A 21,588-nucleotide genomic window follows, 5' to 3' on the forward strand; every position below is an offset into this window, starting at 1 on the left:
AACTGAAAGTGTAAAATGAAACCTTTGGAGGGCCAAAGGCAGTCTAGCACAGCAGCTGTGTCAATACTTTTTGTGAAAAACTGAGATTCCTAGGTCCCACTCTCAAGGCTGTTAATTCTCAGGCCTAGGTGCGGGGCGGCCTATTCCGGAAACAGCCTACAGATGATTACTGTGTACACCCAGAGCTGGAACTACTGCTAAGTGTTCACTGAGTAGAGCACGAAGAGGAGACCCTGGAGAGAGCCAGTGTGGCCCACCCCTGCCACCTGGTAGCCTTGTAGACTGTGCAAGCTGATTTTTGCATGCCTCAGTAATGCTCACAAGCGATAATATATTGATAACTAGCATCTGATTCACGTTTTTTTCCTGAGGAGTAAAATGAGTTAAAAAATGCCAACTAGAGTAGTGCCTGGCACACAGTAAATGGCGAGGTTCACTATCACTCATCTTCATCAGGAAGCACCATCTGGGACTGAGATGAGGCTCAGTGGTGGGGGACACGCTTAGCAGGCATAAGGCCCCGACTTCAACCCCCCAGCACCAAAAGAATGGGACACAACAACTATTATTAAGAATTATTAAAAATGTTTAATAATTCAGAGACAACAAAACAGGGACTAGAGAATTATGGTTATACCTAGTGTCCCATTTCTTAAGAACTAGCCAAATTCTATTAGAGGTAACATGTATACAACATTTTAAAGAAACAACTGAGTATGTACGCTAAGGAAATAAAAACGGTATTATCAGCATCAGAGAGTTGACACAGTGGCCACAGTTTACTGTCTCCCACCTCTGTAGGTTGTTTTCTCACAAAGAAAAATTAAATGTTTGTCTACTTAGCAAATGATGCTATGTTGAAATATTTATATGAAGAATTTCAAGAAATATGTCAAAAGAATATTGTCCTATTCTCAGTTCATAGTTCATGAAAATAGTCTGACATTTTAAAAAAATGATATTAACAAGTGAACTCTAAATGTTAAAAGTGAGATCGAGATAAGAGATCATGACACAGTATACAATTTTTGTCTTCAGTACTATACATATTTATTGAAGACATATTACCTGAATAAAAAATGGATTTATGTGTAAACTAGATGACAAATAGCTCCTTGGGTTACTTTACAAGCAATATACTTTTTATAATTATTTTCTCCCATTTGTACTTAGAAGCTCAAGTTTTGAATTACTTATACAAAACACATGATTTTTAAGGGGCATTACAAATAAGTATTTTTAGCTCTTGGACATTCAAAATTCAGTATTTTTCCTGTGTGATGGAAAATGAGTTCAGGACAAAGGTCACCATTTGTCATTAATTATAATGTGCAAATTTTCACATATGGTACTAATCTTTTGATTTACTCAAGAAGTCAATTTAATTAGTTCCTTGGGAAATAAAAAAAAATTATGTCCAAAGGAATATTAGGTAAATGTTAAGTAAAAACAGCTGCTACCTTTGTATCAGTGTCATTATGAGATTTAGCAGCTTGAATGGAAAATATTCATCCTGATTTGACCAGCAAGCAAATCAAATAATGTTCCTGAGATTATGTTTAAACATAAAGTTTATTTCACATTTTCAGTAGTATTGCAATTTAACATTACTTTTAGTTATTTTAAGAAGAAATATATTTCTAGCTACTGCAAATGAAAGCTCAAATTAACACCAACTGAGTGGAGACCTCAGCGGCAGGTATGGGCCCACACACCCAAAAAATCTAAGTATTTCCCATTCCAAAGTCTGTCCTAAGCTCTCAGCAAAAGTTTAATAGTTGGAAAACCTGATTCTAATCCTTAGGTTTAAAGAACCTTCCATGATCTGGCCCCTACCTTTTCTGTCTTTTTCTACCATACACTTTTATATGTTGTTCCTATCACAGAATGCATTTTTCAGTTCCTAAATAACACTATGTTCTTTCCAGCTTGACAATTCCTTAAAACCTCTGTTAGTTTCTACTCAGGGAAACAATTTCTGGTCGCATAGATGAAATTAAACCCAAACGCTGAGTGTTCTCATAACTCTCTATTTTCTTTATCTTAAAACTCACTACATTCTATAATTACTAGCTGTATAAATATGTCTTCCTCAGTAGAATGCACCATTTATGCACAGGGCAAGTATGTTTTCTTTATGACTAAAGTGAGCAGCTAGAGTACTTGGGGCCTTAGAGACACAAAATCTTTAATATTTCGTAATTGAAGAAATGGAACGGACTGAAAGAAGGGAAGAAGAAAAGAGAATAAAGTAAAATAGGAAGAAAGAACAGAAATAAAAGAAAGATGGAGTGAGGAACTGCACAAAAGGAGTCTACTCTTAGATGTCTTATACTCCATGCAGAATTTAGTACCATAGTAAGAATTCCAAGATAAAGTCCAAACGAGAAGTAGGTGAAATATCGTTTTTATTCTATGCTCTCACCTATGATTTTGGACTTAGCTGATCATAGTCCAAGGACCTCAGGCCAGTGATGCTGAACCTTTCAGAGCTTTCAAAGATACAAACAGCTGGCTGCGACCTGAGTACCATGGCTTCGCCACCATTGCTGAGCTTTAAAAGACTACAAAATAGCATTCTGTGACACATAAGTAGATTCTGATTCCAAGATACTCACATTTTTATGACAAATTTCTATTTCTGGAGTCCAAATTAAAATGAACTTTGACACAGTAAGTGAAAAATGTCATTCACAACAGAGAAATTCCCTTTCACTGATTAAAAACTGATTATATTCACATAATAAGCAATCTTTTTTGTGTCTGTCTTTGATCATATATTTTATCAGTACCTTACTTAATTGTGACAACAGTCCAAGAGAGACTGCCACATATTATTATCAGAAGTTAACAAAGGATAACCCTTGTTAGAAGCTATGCATAGTTTCTAAGACCTACAGTTGCCACCAATGCTTCATTTGTCTAACTGATGAAAAAAAATGGGGGGGTGTTCTGCAATACTACCTGACCACAAACAATCAGACGAGGACTATTAACCATAATCCTAGTAATCTGATACCTTGGGATCCACAAAGAGAAACAACACTGATATTCCCCCAAAGGCAACTGTAATAATACCTGCTGTTTTAAGGCTACAAGAATGAACAGTGGGACAGTTTCATCTGAAGCTGTTACAATACTGTGCCTACTTCCACGAGACCGGAAACATCTACAGTTTGTTTCTATTCTCAGACAATTCTCACTCTGTCACCTCTCTCTAGGCAATGCAATTCAACTTTACTGGGTACTGTATTTAAAAGTTAAGCCTACCCATCTTATTCCCTGTGATACATAAAAATTGTGTATATATTTATGGGGTACCATGTCATGATTCAATAATAAAGTCCGTTTAGCAACCCCATTTTGGTACTGGGACTGAACCCAGGGCCTTGCACATGCTATACTGATAAGCGTTCTACCACTGAGCTATATTCCCAGCCCATTTTATTTTTTGAAGGAGGATTTTAAACTTTCCATTCTACTGCCTCAGCATCCTGAGTAGCTGGGCTTACTGTGTGCCACCGCCCCCACACCAAATACACTTATCTTTAACATACTCAATATTGTGTCATTAAGTAAAACTAAAAGCAAACATAACTGTGAAACTTTATTTGCATGATGATTTCAAAATAAACTTCTAAAATTCTAACATTTATGAAATAATTAGAAATGTAAACATCGAATGTTTAATGTATTAAGAATTTCATGAGTAAACTCAGCAGCATACTGGATACAAAGTCAACACTCAAAAATCAATAGCATTCCTGTATGCAAACTACAAACTCACTAAGAGAGAAATTAGGGAAACAACACCCTTCACAATAGCATCCAAAAAAAATGAAACACCTAAGAATCAATCTAATAAAGAAAGTAAAAGACTTTATACATTGAAAATTACATCTTTTGAAAAAGGAGATTGAAGAGGATACCAGAAAATGGAAAGATATCCCTTGCTCATGGGTAGGAAGACCCAACACTGTGAAAATGGCCATACTCTCAAAACTGTTAAACAGATTTAATGCAATCTCAATCAAAATACCACTAGTATACCTCACTGAACTAGAGAAAACATTCCTAAAATTTATCTGGAACCAGAAGAGACCTCAAATAACAAAGGCAATCTGGGGCAACAAAGGCAAGGCAGGAGGCATCACAATCCCTGACTTGAAATTATACTACAAAGCTACTGTGATAAATCAGCATGGCAATAGCAGACCTGATGATCAGTGGAACAGATTAGAAGATGCAGGCACAACTACAAACACATTCGGCCACCTTATCTTTGACAAAGGGGCCAAATACATTCACTGGAAGAAAGACAGCCTCTTTAATAAGTGGTGCTGGAAAAACTAGTTTTCCATACACTGAAAACTAAAACTAGACCCATGTCTATCACCATGCACTAAACTAAGGTAAAAATGGATCAAAGATCTAAATATTAAAACAGAAACACTAAATCTACTGGAAGTGAAAGTAGGTAGAAATCTGGAAGACACGGGTAGGCAGAGGGTTCACAAAAAAATCTCAACTGCATGGGCAATACTTCAAAGAATCAACAACTGGGATCTCATCTTATTAAAAAGTTTTTTGCACATCAAAAGAAATCACTAACAGCGTGAAAAGACAACCTACAGATTGGGAAAAAATTTTAGCTACTGTCCCTCAGACAAAGGATTTCTATCTAGAACATATAAAGAACTGAAAAATATCAGGGCCCCTAAGTTCCAAGACCCAATCCAAAAATGGGCATCTGAAATGAATACACAATTCTCAGATGAGGAAATACAAAGGGCAAATAAATATATGAAAAAATGTTCAATATCATTGGGTATGAGAAATGGAAATTAAAACAACACTGAGATTCCATCTCACCCCAGAAAGAATGGCTGTCATCAAGAAATTAACAATAACAAATGTTGGCATGGCTGTAGGAAAAAAGAACCCTCCCTGTTGGTGGGAATGTAGACTGGTACAACCACTGTGGAAATCAGTATGGAGATTCCTCAAAACACTAGGATTAGAGGTCCCATTTGACCCACCTATTTCCCTGTTGAGTATCATCCCAGAAGAATTAAAAACATCATTATAATAGCAATGTGTGTGCACCCATGTTTATAGCAGTGCAATTTGTAATAGCTAAATCTTGGAAATAACCCAAATGCCCATCAACTGAGGAATGGATAAAGAAGATATGGTCTTTTTATACAATGGAGTACTACTCAGCTATAACGCAAGATAAACTCAAGGCTTTTAAAGGTAAATGGATGCAACTAGAGACCATACTCATAAGTGAAACAAATCAGACTTGCAAATGTAAACACTGTATTATCTCTGGAGTATAAGAAATTGAAAGAGTAAATAAAATCCAAAATCTACAATACACACCGTGAAAGGGAAAGAAACTGCTCAAAAGGAAAGAACAACTGGGTTGAGGTAAAGGAGAAAAAAAGGAAGGGAAAAGAAAAAATATATACATACATGTATGTATGTGTGTATATATATACACACACACACACACACACACAATTGCTAAGATAATTATACTACTAATTTCTATTAGTTCATTGAAAAGAATAGTTTGTGCTTAGCTTTAAGCAGTTTTGCATCCCTGTATCTTGTAATCTGAACAACTACTTTGAAAAAAACAATATGCAATATAATAACCATCATAAATTTCCTATTATCTTCTTTTTTTTTTTTTTTTTTTTTTTTTTGGTTTTTTCTCCGGTACCGAGAACCGAACTCACGACCTTGCGCTTGCCAGGCAGGCGCTTTTTGCCGCTGAGCTAAATCCCCAGCCCCCCTATTATCTTCTTTTGGGAAAAAATAAGAATTTCATGCTTTTAAAAAAAGGACAATTGTATTATTCTGTTGCTTAAAATATGAATGTCTTACATTTTAGATATGCACTAAAATTTTTTGTTGTTGTTGTTGTTGCTGTTGTTTTTCTTCTGGTACCAGGAATCGAACTTACGACCTTGCGCTTGCTAGGCAGGCGCTTTTGCCACTGAGCTAAATCCCCAGCCCCTGCACTAAAATTTTTTTGAAATAAGTTACATATATGCTTAAGATTTGCTTCAAAGTAATATAAGGGGTAGAGGTAAATGTACACATGAAGCAGAACTGCTTATGAGAATGACAGCTAAGGAAATAAGGTGATGGGTTTGTTGTATTTGTTTGAAAAAGAACAAAACATAGCCTCCATTTCCCTCTACAAGAACATTTTTTAAACAGGCAGAAGAAAAAGTTAATTTATAGCAGCTTTCCATGTTGCTGTTAATAGTGGTCTGTATTATTTTTGAACTGATACTGTTTTTATAATGCTGAATAAGCTAATGGGAAAAGAAGAAAACTTAGAATATCCATATAGCTTATCACCAAATATACCTTTTGGTGATGGGATTACATTTAAAAACGTTTTTGGTTTTTTTTTTCCTAGATATTTGACATAGTACTGAGACACTTAGGTAACAGATGACTGGAGGTATAATTCTCTTTTTCTTTGGTGGTCTAAGTCCCGCAAGACATAATTGTGTTTGTGTCTGGTATCCTAAGACAATGAGAAACACTGTATTATTTGGGAACATTGATTTAGATCATCTGATCCAAATACACAAGTAATATTTTAATCAAGCATAAAACAACCACTTGAGTTATACTGAGAAGAAACAGTATTAATAGCACTAAAATGATCCTGGAACATGGCACAGTTCTTTGTACTGTGTTACACATTTTGGAGACTAACTTTTTAAAAGGCATAGTCAAGATATTAGAAACATCACTGGTTTAAGTCCTCTGTGGCAAATGTTTTTTTAAAAATGTCCTGCCCCAGAAGCTAAACTTTTTAAAAAAGAAAATGGTGGCTTCAAAATGAAGATAATGGAAACCTTTAAAAACAAACTTAACAAATCAGAAAGCAGTTGAGACTTGCACACAGAAAATCCATTTTAAAACAAAAAAAAATTCCCCCAAAGCCCCTACATTTAAAAAAAAGGGATACCAAAAAAGATATTCTAGCCTAGCCAAGAGGCATTTTCCATTCTGCTTTTCTGTAAATAAGAAGAAAAACTCGTTTTCAACCAGTGAGTCACATAGAATGGAAAGAGCTGAGCAGTCAGGTCACATGCAAGCTCTGGAAACTTACTTGAGTTTTTCCTCTTCGCTCAATGTCTTCCACAGTTCTTCAATTTGTACTGTTGCATCTTCTAAACTAGTCTTAGGATTTTCTATGAGAAACTGAGCACGATGTTCTTGAACAAAAAGCGTACTTGCAGACATGGGTTTCTTGATTACTCGATTGCTAATTAAATCATAGGCTGTTAGCTGTCCAGACTTGTTATCTATCACATTTAATTTTCTGTTACAGGAGCCATCACTGAGATTTTCTTGTTCAAGGCCTGAATTCTTGCTTACTTTATGTGCTAAACTTTTCTGGGGCACTAAAATTTTCACAGGTTCAATATTCTCTCCCACTGAATTCTTGAGTGCGTTTCCCTTGCTCCAGTCATCTGCACAAATTTCCAACGACTTCTCAGGAACTGCTCCTTCTTCACTTTCCCTCTTTTCATCTATATGGCCTTTACCACCATTTTCTAATTGGGTATGCTTAACAGAACTTACAAAACAAGTTCCACTATATTCACTCTGGCCATCCTCTGATGGTAAGTTATTCATTGGGATTCTTTGACATGTATTTCTAGTATCCTTATTAATGTTAGAATTTTCACTAACACGATCATCACAATGTTCATCAACACTTGTCTGCTCATTTAAACAACTATTTTCTCTTGAATCGTCATTATGTACATCACTTTGGAAAAGAACGACTGAAGTATCAACATCTGGATAATTATTTCCAGATGATGCCATTCTATTAAAAAGCACATCTGTTTCTGCTGTATTACTAACAACCATGTCGATTGAGGAAACATCTGTTTTATTGTTTTCATAACAATTTGTACTAGGTAGTGGTCCATAATAAGTTGTCATCAAATTTTCAAGAGCAATTAAAACAGATTCCTAAAAAATACAAATTAACAAATATTAAGAGATATTATGAAAATAATGCACAAAATGAAAAATTATAAAGCAAGTTTTTTATATGAAAGCAAGCTGCATACATTTACAAATAGCATAAATACAAAAGTTATCTGAAAAAGGTTACCTTATTCTGCAGTAATACTTGACTTTTATCTGGCGTTAGATTTACATCCACATCAGTTGTAGGAACATCAATTTTCAGAAAGAAAATGGGATACAAACGAGTAGATTCCTTTAGGCACTTCATATTGTAATAATGTCGGATTAACTACAAATATATGTAACAAACAAAACACAAAAGTACCACTTAAATACAGTACTGCCAAGCTTGAAACACCACCAAAAGCAACAGACTCAACTGAAACACTGAAGAGCTGCGACCACCCAGTAGGAAGCCAGTACGTTAGCAGTGGCAGCGGGCCTGAGGGCCCTGAACCCACGGAAGCGCACGCATCTAAGAAGCGCAGCCATTCAGTGCAGCTGGTTTCCAGGCTAAAAATCACAGTGACATGGAAGGTTTGAAGGTCTACGGTTCAAATCAAAACTGCTACTTTCCGGCTACTTTCCTTAAGTAAGTCATTTAACATTTGTTTCCTCAGTATAAATGCGAATAATTATGCATCAGCACTGTTGAAAAGAGTAAATGAAACATATTATGGAAATAATACCCAGTACAATGCTTAATAAATGACTGTTTTATTGCCTTCTTTTCCTTATTTTAGAACAAATTCTAGTAGCCATTCTTGACAAATGACAGCTGGTTTAAAATTTCTGACCAAAGTGATAATTTTTTCTAAAAGTGATTACCTTCAATATGTCTTTCTGATGGACAGGTCGGTTATTTATAAAGATGAAACTCCTCTCTGGAGTTGAAAGACTTGTAGAAGAGTGGTCTGCATCAAGCTTTGGAAGGAATCCACTTAGATAAATCTGTAATTACAATAAACAGTCACAGAGTATCCAATATCTACATCCAGTGGTCTGGCTATGTACAATACATTAGTAGATTTTAGAAAATTAAAAAATAGATTTTCAATTTAAGATCTAAGGAGCTATATACTTCATATCTCAAGAATTAACCTTGAATAAAATATTAAACTGGCGTTTATAACTCTAGGGAAAAATGAACATTTATAAAATCTTCAGTCATACTTTTAAATATTTAACTGTCACAAGACACACTGTACTCGCTCTCCACTCGGCTTTACCACCTTTTCTTTTTAGTTTCTTTCCCACACTGTCCTTTCTTTCTCAGTCTTTGTCCTTTTCTCTTAACCATAAACAAGCTGCTGTATATCTCTGAGTATACTACAAAGCTAATCTTACTGGGCTTGCATTTCTGAGTACATGTCTTTTATTCTTTGAGCTAACTTCCTTGGGGCACCCACTGTACTTTATCTTCCTTTTCGCGTAAAGAAATTTTCTATAAAAATTTTACTCATTATTCACAAGTTGTCTTTATGCTACAAATGTATGGAGAGAGAGAAAACAATGAAGGATACAAGAAAAGAAAGAGATTTAAGGAGCGTGAGGCAGAAAATGTGTTCCTAACTTTTACCCTTAGGTAATTAACACAGTTAAAGACACTATGCAGAATGTTAAAAATACAGGCCAGAGCTAAACTGCCAGGGTTTGTATCCTAGCCTGAGTACTACCTGTGTGATTCTGGTCAAGTTAATTGAAATATAGGTCTGTAATCTCTTCTCTGAAACAACTGGAACTTGATGTGTTATTAATCTGCTAGGAAACACCAATAGTAAAATTTTAGCTTAGGTTAAAGAAAGCAAGTGTGCCAGTGGGGTGCTATTTTTAGCTGACCAGAAACCATGAGGCTCCTTACCAGTATAAGCTCGTAGGCTACCAGCTCTATCGCTACCCCTCCCCTTGGAAATCAGTGTTTAAAGAGATGCATTACCAGTTTTAGAACACTAAGTGCATTATTGTCACGGTGCCAAATTGTGCCAATTAGAAAAAATAAATTAATAAATCTGGATAATCCGTTAAAAAATGATACCACTTAATTAACTGTAAAACTTCACAGCATTTATAAATGGTTATATCATTTACCAGGTAACATGAGACCCTTCTTAAAAACACCTGCTGGGCATCAGGGAAAGGCTGTTTAAGTTCTGAAACACTTACTGGTTGCATGAATTAAAAAAAAATCTGCTCACTAATTAATCTGAAGACGTAAGAATAAAGAAGAAAGTGAAGAAAAACTAGAGAGTTGTTAGTGACTTCCCTTCACACTACCTCATAATTACTGCACGTTAGACTGGACGTTAGTTTCAGACATTGAGCTTTAAAATGATTTAGGATAATTTTAACAAGCTATATTTAAATTATATAGAAAGAAAAACAGTTCTTATAATAAAATACAAAAGACCAAATCAGTGCAACAAAATAAAAATGAGACAGGCCTTACATGATTCTGGACCTCAACCTAGGAATGAAAATAGAAAGTGAAGGCAAAGTACAAACAAATACTGTTCCCTGGGTTACTTCTCAACTACGAGCCTCTTTTTCCCTCCTCTTCAACCCCCTTCTCCTTTAATGACCGACTCCAGTCACCTTACTTGACTCTCCGAAGTTCCTGCCATCACTGACAACTCCCTCCTTTGGGAAGCTCTCTAACGTATGAATGTGCTTCAGTGCTCTCTTGGTCTTTCTGTTTCCTTTACACTTCTTCCGTGACTGGTTTCCCACCTTTCCTTAGTCCTATAAATGATGATGGTCCCTGTGAATTCCACTGTTAGACCCTTTTTTCTTGCTCTCCAATTACTATGAATAATTTCATTCACAATTATAGCTTTAACTACTAGCCTTATAAAATGATGCTAAGTATAGATACTATAGTTTCTATTTCTCTCACTCTCAAACGCTTACCATCTGCAACTGTTACAAAAAGTCTCAAGCTCAAAGCTTCATAAAATATGTCATCCCACTTCTACCCTGCTGTTCAGCGGGCTCCTCCCGTCTTCCTTTAACATGACAGAATCCTGCCATTTACAGTCCGTCAAGCCCACCTCCTTTTCTCCATCACTATGTGATATAACCTTAACTCGTCTCCTAATACTAATCTTTCTCCTTTTACAGCCATAAAACCCATCATGACAACATGGAGTTACATCTCTAAATAATTTAAATACTCTGGAAATTACAGTGAAACAAGCTCATGTGAAAATTCCCTACTCCTCTATTCTAAGTACAAACTACACAGCAGTGACAAAATCCATTTTTAAAGTAATTTTAAAAGACCTACCTAACCACATAAAAGTAAGACAAATAATGATTTATGGATGCATAACACGTAACAAGGAGTGATGGTTTAAGATAAAAATCCTACGTGCTATACTATCAGACACAAAGTATGCCATTTGGAAATTAAATTCTGGTCAGAAAATAAGGAAAGAAAACACTGTGCTAGGCAGGGGATTGAAATTAGTTTTTCTGTTTGAAGTAGGGAGCTCACATACTACCATCTCTGAAAAAAATAAATAAAACTTTAAAATGCTGTGTGATCTCTGTCTGCAGGTACTTGCCAGGGTCACAGGAAAGAACAGAGACAACTCCAAAACCAAGGACAAAGCTAAGCCAAGCTGGCTAGGAAAAGAAGTCTGTAAAATCTTGGCAGACTGAGGCACAACTGCTAATGTAACGCCTGGTTTTGAATCGGGGATGTAGAGGAGAGTGTCCACCAAGCTATGGGAGAGGTAAGCGGGGAGAGGAAACAAAACAGAAGCAAAACTGCATTCAAAATAATTTCAAAAATTAAAATTTCAAAGAATACAAAATGGAGAATAAAACAATTTTCTCTCTGAAAAACAGAAATGATAGAGCAATATGGAAAGGACTTCAAACTTAGCACAGTGATACCTTGGTACTTACTGTTAATTGGTTCTGGAAGGCACAATGAGTACCCAACAAGTTGTTTTAGCTGGAAAGGGCAGCAAGTCACAAGGCAACTGACACCAAGTTTTCTTGCACATCAAGTACCAAACAAATGACTGGAACAAAATTTTCACATCAAAATGCACTGAATTAGACAAGTTTCAGAACAGTGCAGTAGAAAGGTATGGCTGTAAACAAATTAAAATGAATAGCTACAAATCAAATTTAGAGAAGAAGAATATGAAAAGAAATAAATTCTAAATCCTAAAAAAACAAATACATGGTTTAGGAGTTAAAAATCAGGCAGCATTGAGGAATTCATGAAGAAGTTGGCATGGAGTAATGATGCAGAGATAAAAACAGCGAAGAGAAGACAGATGTCACAAGGAGCTCCATCACATTAAAAAAAGCCACACTTGAATAACACCTAACAAAAGCTGCCACAGTTGTGGCTCTGTTGAGACCATCAACCATAATAAAGATGTCCCTCCCATACAGAGTCCCTACAGATAAAAAATGGACTCTCACATTAAGGGAATAGATACATAAAGATTCTCTACACTCAAGGTTCCCATTAGCTAATGGATCTGTCACGCCAGGCAGTGAGCAAGCCTTGGAGGACAAGTTCTACAACTTAAAGAGATGTAATGGGATCAGAAGTGGGGTAAGAGGAAACATCCATTAGCTGCTGTAAACCAACTCAGGATTGCTTTTGGTCAGGGACAAGAAGTGACTGAAAGAAATTCTGACACAGGACAAGTCTCCTTTAACCACACAAGCAATATACAGGAGAAAAGTAAAATATGAAAATAAAGGGCATGGAGTGGCGATGGGATGGTGGCAATACAAATACAACACCTATTTAGACACACGGTGCAAGAAGAGAAGAGGGATGTGCTGATATGATCACTTTGACCAGAGAGACACTTCAAACTTTCAATGTCATGTAAGTGGAACACTAACACACGCTTTCCAAATTCCCTTCATTTCTCCATACAAAAATAACACATGAAGGTATAGCAGTAATTCTGACATCTGACAGATTACCAAGCATCTTTATATGATTTCTATCTCAAAAAGAAAATTCAAAAATAAAGGGGCAAGATGAGATCTGGCAACTTATCTCACAACAGACTGAAAATAAAATTCTCCACTGCAGGACTGACTCCTGTAATAGTTCCATCCATACACGGAATTGTAGCTGACCAAAGTCTAGGTCACTGCTTTCCATTCCTGAGTGGTGCACCTAAGAATCTTGTAAAAAAATGCATGTTCTGATTCCGCAGATCTGAGATAGGGTCCAAGACTTTTTTCCTAGTAAGTTTCCACTTAATGCCAACACTACTAGTCTTAAATTAGTACACGCAGCGTACCTAGAACACAAGGACATGAAGGCAACAAAGTCCTATGAAGCTACAAGGAACCTAGAGGGAATTCAGATGTACTCTTAGCATCCTGAATCAGTTACTATAAGCAACAGAATTCTAGAGTTCCTACAGGCTTAAAGTTAGCGTCAACCAAACAAAAGGCCTTTTCTCTAAAGAAACTGAATAATGACAATGTGTCTTAACCCCAACTCAACTAACTTTGTGCTCGTTAAGAGAAGAAAGGCAAGAAAAGGAGAAAAGAGAGATTGCTGGAGGGAGACATATAATTGGTTTCTTAAAAACCAGAGCAGTAAGGATATGGTATACAGATCAAGCCCTAAGCCCTCACCCCATTATGGAATTAGGATTCTTCCAGAATTTAGGAACAGGGCAAGGATCTTGATTACACAACACTGAGGTAGAGGCTACAGTCAATAGCCCAGCCACCAACACCCAATTAGATTACCTATTCTTGGGGAAAGACAAAGAATCAGGCATTCTGCAAGAAAGACCTCTTAGGGAAGTAGAATAAAACTTGAGCAAAAGATTGTTTAAGGAAGAAATACTTTAAAAACTTAGTATCTTTAGAAGTAGCTAAGAGTTTATATTCATAAATTATAAAAGAATAAAATAAAAATGTTCTTTCAAATTAAACATAACTTTTAAAGTAAACAATTCAATGAAAGAATCAAAGGATACAGTCATTGAGATTTCCCAAAACTTAAAGTAAAAAGAAAAGATGGGCAACTTGAGAAAAGAGAAGGTTCTCATCAGGGGAGAGGGAAACGGAGAGGGAAAATGGATGGAAATACATAACCTAGAGACTGGAGAAAAATGAGTTTTCAGATTCAAAAGGGCCACATAATTGCTGAGCACAATGACAACCTAACCAGACACAAACTTAGACAACTTTTTTTGTAAAATCTAAGAACATGAAGGAAAGATCTGAAGAATTTTCAAATAGAAAAAAAAATTGTCATCTAGAAAGAACTGCTATTTATTAATCTCAAAGTCAACAAAAATAGATGATGAAAGCAATACTCAATGTCTTCAATGTTCTAAGGAAAAACTATTTTCAATACACAATTCTGTGTCTACAACACCATCAACATAGAAAGTGCAAAATAATGTCACTTTGAGACATTAAAACTTGGGTCTTGTGTCCCCTTTCTGTGGAAGATATTTAAAGATGTACCTTTGAAAAACTCAGAATGACTGCCAACAAAAACTTGAGCTACAAGAAGCAATGGGACCAACCAGTGTTCTGACGTAAATATATCTCAGGATGAAAGCCACACGCAAAGAGGGAATGAAAAGGATTACAAACCAAAGTAGAATAACCAAAAGAATTTTCTGCTGATTTGATGAAGAAAATTTCACTTGAAAAACTTTTGGAACCTCAGAAAACCCAAAAACCTCTAAGGTAGCTTATGTGTAAAGCAAAGAAAAATGGTAAATTTTAGGTGACTGATGCTAATATAAGAAAGAATTCTGTTTAATGAAGCCCATAGGAAAATTTTCATTTATATGGATGGTGTAAGAGATATAACACTGGATCCCTAGAGAAGAATGTAATCTTAACACAATACTAGGTTCTGCAATGAAAACTACTTATAGTCATAATAATGTACACTCTATATATGTGTTCAACCTTTGGAATCAATATTCAGACAAAAGAGGAAAGACTTAAAAAATGGCTACAGGACTGGGAATAGTGGTGCATTCCCTGTTAATACCAGCACTTGGGGTAGCGGGGGTGGGCCGAGGCAGGAGGATTACCGTGAGTTTGAAGCCAGCCTGGACTACATAATGAGTTCAAAGCCAGACTGAAACACACAGTGAGATCCTGTCTCAAAACAAACAAACAAACAAAAACCAAAAATGTTTACAGGACTAGAAATATAGCTCAGGGGTAAAACATGCAGTCTTGGGCTCACTCCTAAGAACGGCAACAGCAGCAATGACAAAATTACATACGAAAATATGCCATCAAGCTTGACAACAGAAATGTCTTACTGACAAAACTGAAAGGGGGAAGAGCAAGTCAAGTGAGGGGAAGCATCACCTAGTATTACAGGGAGTCAAAAAGCACTAAAGCTGATAGACCAAGGAAAGAAAATTTGAGTGTGTATTTACAGTGGGTAAGGGAAATAGAAGATAAGCAAGCTCAATACCTTTAAAGGGAGATAAAATTCTAAATTGAAAATTATTTTTAAAAAATCAATTTAAGCAACAAAATAGTTAAAAGCAGGGGTGGAGAAGGAAGTTAGCTCTGTATGTACTTTCTTTTCTACCTACTTCATATACATATTTTGATGAAAACGTCAAAAGAAAAATATCTTCTCCTAACCTCCCCAAAGAGGTGATATTTTAACCACGTCATCACCAAGTCAATGATGAAAGCATGTTTTCATGCGTACCTGAGATTCTTCTGAGTGGTGCTGAAAAGACTCCAAGTTGCCCATAACGGCCGTCCCCAGAACCGACATGAGAGCCATCTTGTGGTCAGATACTCTAGTTTTCTGCCAAATAACTGCCTAGAGATGAAATGATACACACAACTCTTAACACGACTCAGTTACTAAATTAAAAAACTTACAGTAATTATTTCTACATTTATTAATATACTTATAGAATGGACTCATGAGATATAAAGTCTGACAGAACAAACCTTTACCCCAAACTCTAGAAGCTGTACTAGTTGTAGTGTTCAATACATTCAATTTCCCTTAGCCTTGGTCTTCTCCTGACAAAGGGCTATTTCTTTTTCAGAGTTGTTGGGAAATGAAAATATATAATGTAGGCAAACACACAGATCACTACGGCATAAACAGTTTCATTCAATATTCTCTCTCCTTTCTCATCTTAAACTGTAGAATATGTACTTTAATGTACATTTAGAATTTAAGTGTTACTCCAGATAAGGTAAGTGCTATTCTATAGAGGATGGACAGCCATCCACAGGATTTTTATAAATAGTTACATAAGTATAAAAATTTTTAGAAAAAGCAAGTACTTTAAAATTATCTTTGTAATTACTTTTAATATAGACAATTTACAGCTAACTGAATCTCAAAGGCAGACGTGATCAGCTTGGATTTTTTCACTACATGTATGTAGTAGGGTAGATTAGGAGAACCATGGCCTAGATAGTAGACCAAAGTTCGACTCTGAAATGCACAATCAGGCTTGATACACTACAATATTTTCAGTTAATGAGGTCCAACTGTAGTCAAATCCCTTGAGAAATTGTCAATATAGAATTCATTCACTGAACAAATTCAATTCATTCACTGAACAAATACTCACTTAGCATTCCCTAAATCCTGATAAAAATGTGCAAAGGACCAAGGAGAAAACACATCAATATCAACATGCAAGAGGGACCAAAATGGGGAGGTCACAGAAGTAGAAAGAATATTAAAGAGTGATCAAAAAAGCTTTTTAAAAAAGGAAGTGGCTATGTGCATTAATATTTAATTAGTAAACCTCAATTGTGAAGGTAATCTGTAAAATACAGGGAAAAGTAGGTTGCACAAAGATGACATACAATTAACTAAAAAAACAAGTGGGAACAAAAAAAAGAGTATATGCTACTGGCTTGAAGTACAACTGCTATCATCTGAATGTCTCCTCTAAAACGCATGTGAAATTTCACTGCTATCCTAGCAGTATAGAGTAGATCTTGAAGAAAATGAAGCACAAGGAAATTAATTTTCCCAAAGCAACACTGTCTATACAGTAGGCCATGCAATCAAGATGTGTACCCAAATTTTTCTGGCTCTAAACCTCTCACTCTGTTTTACTTTCCAACATTTCTCTCCTCTTCTGTGGTAAAGGCAGCAATAATTTAGAATCAAATCCAGAATTGAAACAGGAATTACCCAAAAAGCAGAGTGTCTAGTTGTCTGTCTGACCAATGCATTTTTCATATATAAGTATCCTACGTGGTCATGTGACATGCTATGTCATTTCCAGTTACCTCGATGGGATTGACAAATACCTCTAGAAAACAGAATTATTTTTCAACCTAGTCATTTAAACAATTTTTCTTTAGAAGAAGGAAAAGGAGTAAAACTGGGGTCCTTAAATCAAAGAAACCCAAAATTTAAAAGTCCAAAAAGAGCTGGGCATGGTGGCACACTACTATAGTTTTAGCAGTCTGGGAGGGTGAGGGAGGAGGATCACTAGTTCCAGCCCAGCCTGGGCAATTTAGATTCAGGTTCTTGAAATTTTAAAAAAGGGGTGGGGTAGGGGTGTGGCTCAGTGGGCAGAGCCTAGGTTCTGTCTCTAGTGCTGTGGCAGGGTAGGCGGACCCCAAACAATTGAGTCACCACCTAGCACTTTACAGAATATTTTGGAGATGCAGTAGTTAGTTGTTGGTCACACCCAAGGATTTCTAAATTTCCAAAAATTTTTATTTATTAATATTATATATAGAGAGAGGTGAAATAATTAGTCTAAAACTGTCAGTAAAATAGCAGTGTTAGAAAAAAAAAATCAGGTATTTTTCCACCCTTAAATTCAAGTTTTCACTACCTATTGCTTAGAAAGTAACCTGTATTAGAAAAAGAACATTAAATACATAAAATCAAAGTATAAAAATAAATTACACAATTTAAAAATTAAGGAACAAGTTTAATGTGTCTATTTCTAAACAATATATTGTGGTATGTCTTGTTAAGTACATTTATACATAAAGGTTAATAAGGGCTATTAAAGTCTGAAGCACCAGCAGACAATGGATATGGGCATCACAGGTATTTTCAATCCTTTATCAAATATTATAAAATATAAATATTTGGTCTAAATGAAAATTTTTAGAGAAACTCATTTGCATTTGTTTAATAAATGTTTATCGAGCATCTCGGAGCTCCAGTGGCACAACTGGTTAGCACATGGTACTTATACAGAGCATCTACTTTGTACCAGATTCCAAGCTACAAGAGTCTCAGCTCTCAAGGAGCTAAAAATGCAACAGGAAAATGGAGCCTTTGAAGCTGCTATGTGAGTAAGACTGGAAAAAGGAGTTTGCCTCTCTGATAAATCATTCCTGATTAAAGAAAAAAAAAAACACATGTACTGCATCAAAGTACAGTTGGAGACGAAGCTACAGAGAGAGGAGCAAAATTACTGAGTGTCTTGGTTACTTTTCTCTCATTGCTAAGACAATACCCAGCATCCAAATTAAAGAAGGAAAGGTTTATTTAGCTCACAGTTTGTAAAGGTTTCAATACATAATCAGCAGGCTCCAAGGCAGGGTGGCACTGCACAGAGCACCACTATAAGGTAGTAGAAGACAGCAAAAGCAACAAGACCAAAAGCGGGTTGCAAGCCTCTTTCCTCTTTTATATTGTATGCAGGCTCTCCACCCTAAGGTGGGTCCTTTACACCCACACCATCTCCATGCCTCCTCTTGCACAGGATGAGGATGTTCACAAGGAGAGGAGTCCTGCTGAACTGCTTAGTTAAGCTTCTAAACTTCTCAGGGTGACACCGTGTGTCAACCATTAGAATCATCCCTTGTGAATCTGGCACAGACAAATTTCTTTAAACTGGTTAACAGATACAAAGACATGCTTATTCTTATCACTTCACAACTTGAACATAGTAACACTGGTTTAACAATGCTTAAGAACTAGTATTAAGTCTATGAACATTAAATTACATTAGAAACGTAATATTCCTCTGCCCCTGGGCCCCCAAAGACTCATGCATATCCTTTTATGCAAAAGGCATTTAATCCATCTCTAAGAGTTGCTGAAATCCTAACAGTTTCAGCACTGGTGAAAAGTCCAAGACCAAAGTCTCCTCTGAGATGTAAGGCTAATTCTTAGTTACAAGCCCCTGTACAAATGAAAACTAAGTTAAACACTTCCTACACTCAATGGCATAAGACAAACATTTTAATCCCAAAAGTTACAAACAGGAGGATACAAAGTATTGGAACCAAAGCAAGTTCAAAACCCAGCAGGGCAAACATTAAGTCCTGTAGCTCCATGTCCAGCATCTGAAGCAATCTGTGGCAAATTGTGAGCTCCAAAGGGCTGGACTAACTCCTCTCCTATGGTCCTTCTGGTGGTTATAGCTCCCACCGCTTCTCTCTTAGGCCTGCTCTGCTCCCTCCTTGCAGGTTTCCTTAGATGATCCATGTTCCTGGATTCTCCAAAATTCTGGGGTCTCCACTGCACTTTTGGCTTCGCCCTCACAGCTTCACACACTGCCCTCAGGCCTTCTTCAGAAATCTGGGTGGAAGCCTTTTGCATGCTGCATGCACCTAAAACCAGCATCACGTGGATGATGCCAAGGTCTGCTGCCAGCTGGAGCAGTAGCTAGGCTTTCCTCTCTCCTAGTTGTAAGGGTGGAGTGCCTGGGTTGCTGGGCACTCTGAATCCAGTTCTGAGGAACAAATTTTCTCTGCAGCCACCATTCCGGCCACGGCGCACTGCTGTGCTTTTCTCCTGAAAGCAGTCTTTCACCTTTGAAGTTCTGAACTACAAAGGGTAGAGTCCTATTGTTTCTTGTGATACCCTCAGGCCATCTCTTCTATGCTCCTATTCCTTCTGAGCCATCAAGATTTCCTCTGCTCGAGGCTAGGGATTTAGCTGGCAAGCGCAAGGTCATGAGTTCGATTCCTGGTACCGAGAAAAAAAAAAAAAAAAAAAAGAAAAAGAAAAAAAAAAAGATTTTCTCTGCTCTACCTTTGCAGTCCAAGGCTTTACTGGAGCTTCCTTTCTGGCCAAACTCAACATTTTAAATCGTTCTGCTGGGCTCTGTGCGCTTGATTCTCAGCATAAATCTGGCTAGGGGCTGGGGATTTAGCTCAGCGGCACAGCGCCTGCCTGGCAAGCACAAGGTTGTGAGTTCAATTCCCAGTACCGGAAAAAAAAACAAAAACAAAAACAAACATAAATCTGGCTAAAAGCCCCCAACAACAGCCATGCCACCATCTCAACATTCGCCTGCCTTGAAATATTTTCTGCCAGTTTAATCAGTCTGTTACCCTTAATCTTAGTCTCAGGCAAAGTCTGTGGACACAAGTAAAATACAAACTTTCTGCCAAGTCATAACATACACTGTCTGGAGTCCAATAGCCAAGGCAGTCCTTCCCAGCAGAAACCTCCCAGGCCTGATCTTTACCAACAAGATTTCTATCAGCCTTCTGGTCTTCTGAGCTCTGACCAGGATCTCCCATTCGGAACAACCTAAGGCATTCCAGCTCTATTCTTTCAGGCAACATCTCCGAACCTTTCTAAACTTTTCCCACAAGCTGTTCCCAAAGGCTCTTGAACCACATGGTCACGTATAGTCACAGCAATGACCCCACTTCTCTGGTACCAAATTCTGTCTTGGTTACTTTTCTCTTGTTGCTGGGACAAAATACTCGACACTCAAATTAAAGAAGGAAAGGTTTATTTAGCTCACAGTTTATAGAGGTTTCAACACATAATCAGCAAGGTGGCATGGCACACGGACAACACTTCAAAGTGGCAGAAGACAGCAAAAGCAACAAGAGCAGAAGGGAGCAGCAAACGTCTTTTCCTCCTTTACATTGTATGCAGGCTCTCCTTGGGTCCTTTACACCCACACCATCTCCATGCCCTGCTTTTGCACAGGATGAGGACTTTGCAAGTGAGGAGCCTGGCCCCCTGCTGAGTTGCTAAATTCAGCTTCTAAACTTCTCCAGTGGACACAACGTATCAACCAATACAATGAGCTAGCACAGAATACAGAGGAGTTTCTCTTATCTGAAATACAGATTCCACTGGGAAAAATACCACGATCAGATGTGGATGTCAGAAAGAGATCTTTGATAAGAACAGTTCAGTGAGAACTGAAACTAGAACATGGAGTGGCTTTTTTGTTTTTTAAAAAGATGACTAAAGAAAACAAAAACAAACAAAAATAAAGTGACATGACTATACTATTCCAACTCAGAGAGTCTCAGCTTTTACTGAGTATATGCAAAATGAAGTTCACATTACAAGGTACTTCTACAAGGTGCCCTGAGAATGCTAATTCCTGCTGCACTACCTGTCATGCTACTGCTTTCTCTTTTACTCCTAAGAGTATAGTGGATTGCACGTCAGTGAACATGATAGCCTTCCAATTTTTGTTTCTATTTTTTAAGGTAAACCACTTGCAAAGTATGGTACTTTACTAGTATTATAATAATACTGAAATTCAGAATCACTAAGCTGGATTACAGACCCATCATTGATAAGAGGGAAATCAGATAGACAGACTGAGGGCTAAAAGCAGACTGTAAGTGCTCTGGTGACTGACGACA

General features: G+C 36.9%; 1 protein-coding gene across 2 annotated transcripts in view; it reads right to left on the minus strand.

The window, feature by feature from the left end:
• The window catches only part of Pms1 (PMS1 homolog 1, mismatch repair system component), a 78,955-nt gene that overhangs the window by 14,193 nt on the left and 43,174 nt on the right, over nt 1-21,588 (minus strand). For both annotated transcript variants that reach the window (XM_005373313.2, XM_013512339.1), the window contains exons 6-9: nt 15,719-15,835; nt 8,848-8,970; nt 8,165-8,308; nt 7,145-8,019 (exon numbers count right to left, since the gene is read on the minus strand). In XM_005373313.2, coding sequence (XP_005373370.1) covers nt 7,145-8,019; nt 8,165-8,308; nt 8,848-8,970; nt 15,719-15,835 — 1,259 coding nt within the window. The remainder of the gene's footprint in view (nt 1-7,144; nt 8,020-8,164; nt 8,309-8,847; nt 8,971-15,718; nt 15,836-21,588) is intronic.

Source organism: Chinchilla lanigera, unplaced genomic scaffold (genome assembly GCF_000276665.1).
Source record: "Chinchilla lanigera isolate Chin_1 unplaced genomic scaffold, ChiLan1.0 scaffold00002, whole genome shotgun sequence".
NCBI lineage: Eukaryota > Metazoa > Chordata > Mammalia > Rodentia > Chinchillidae > Chinchilla > Chinchilla lanigera.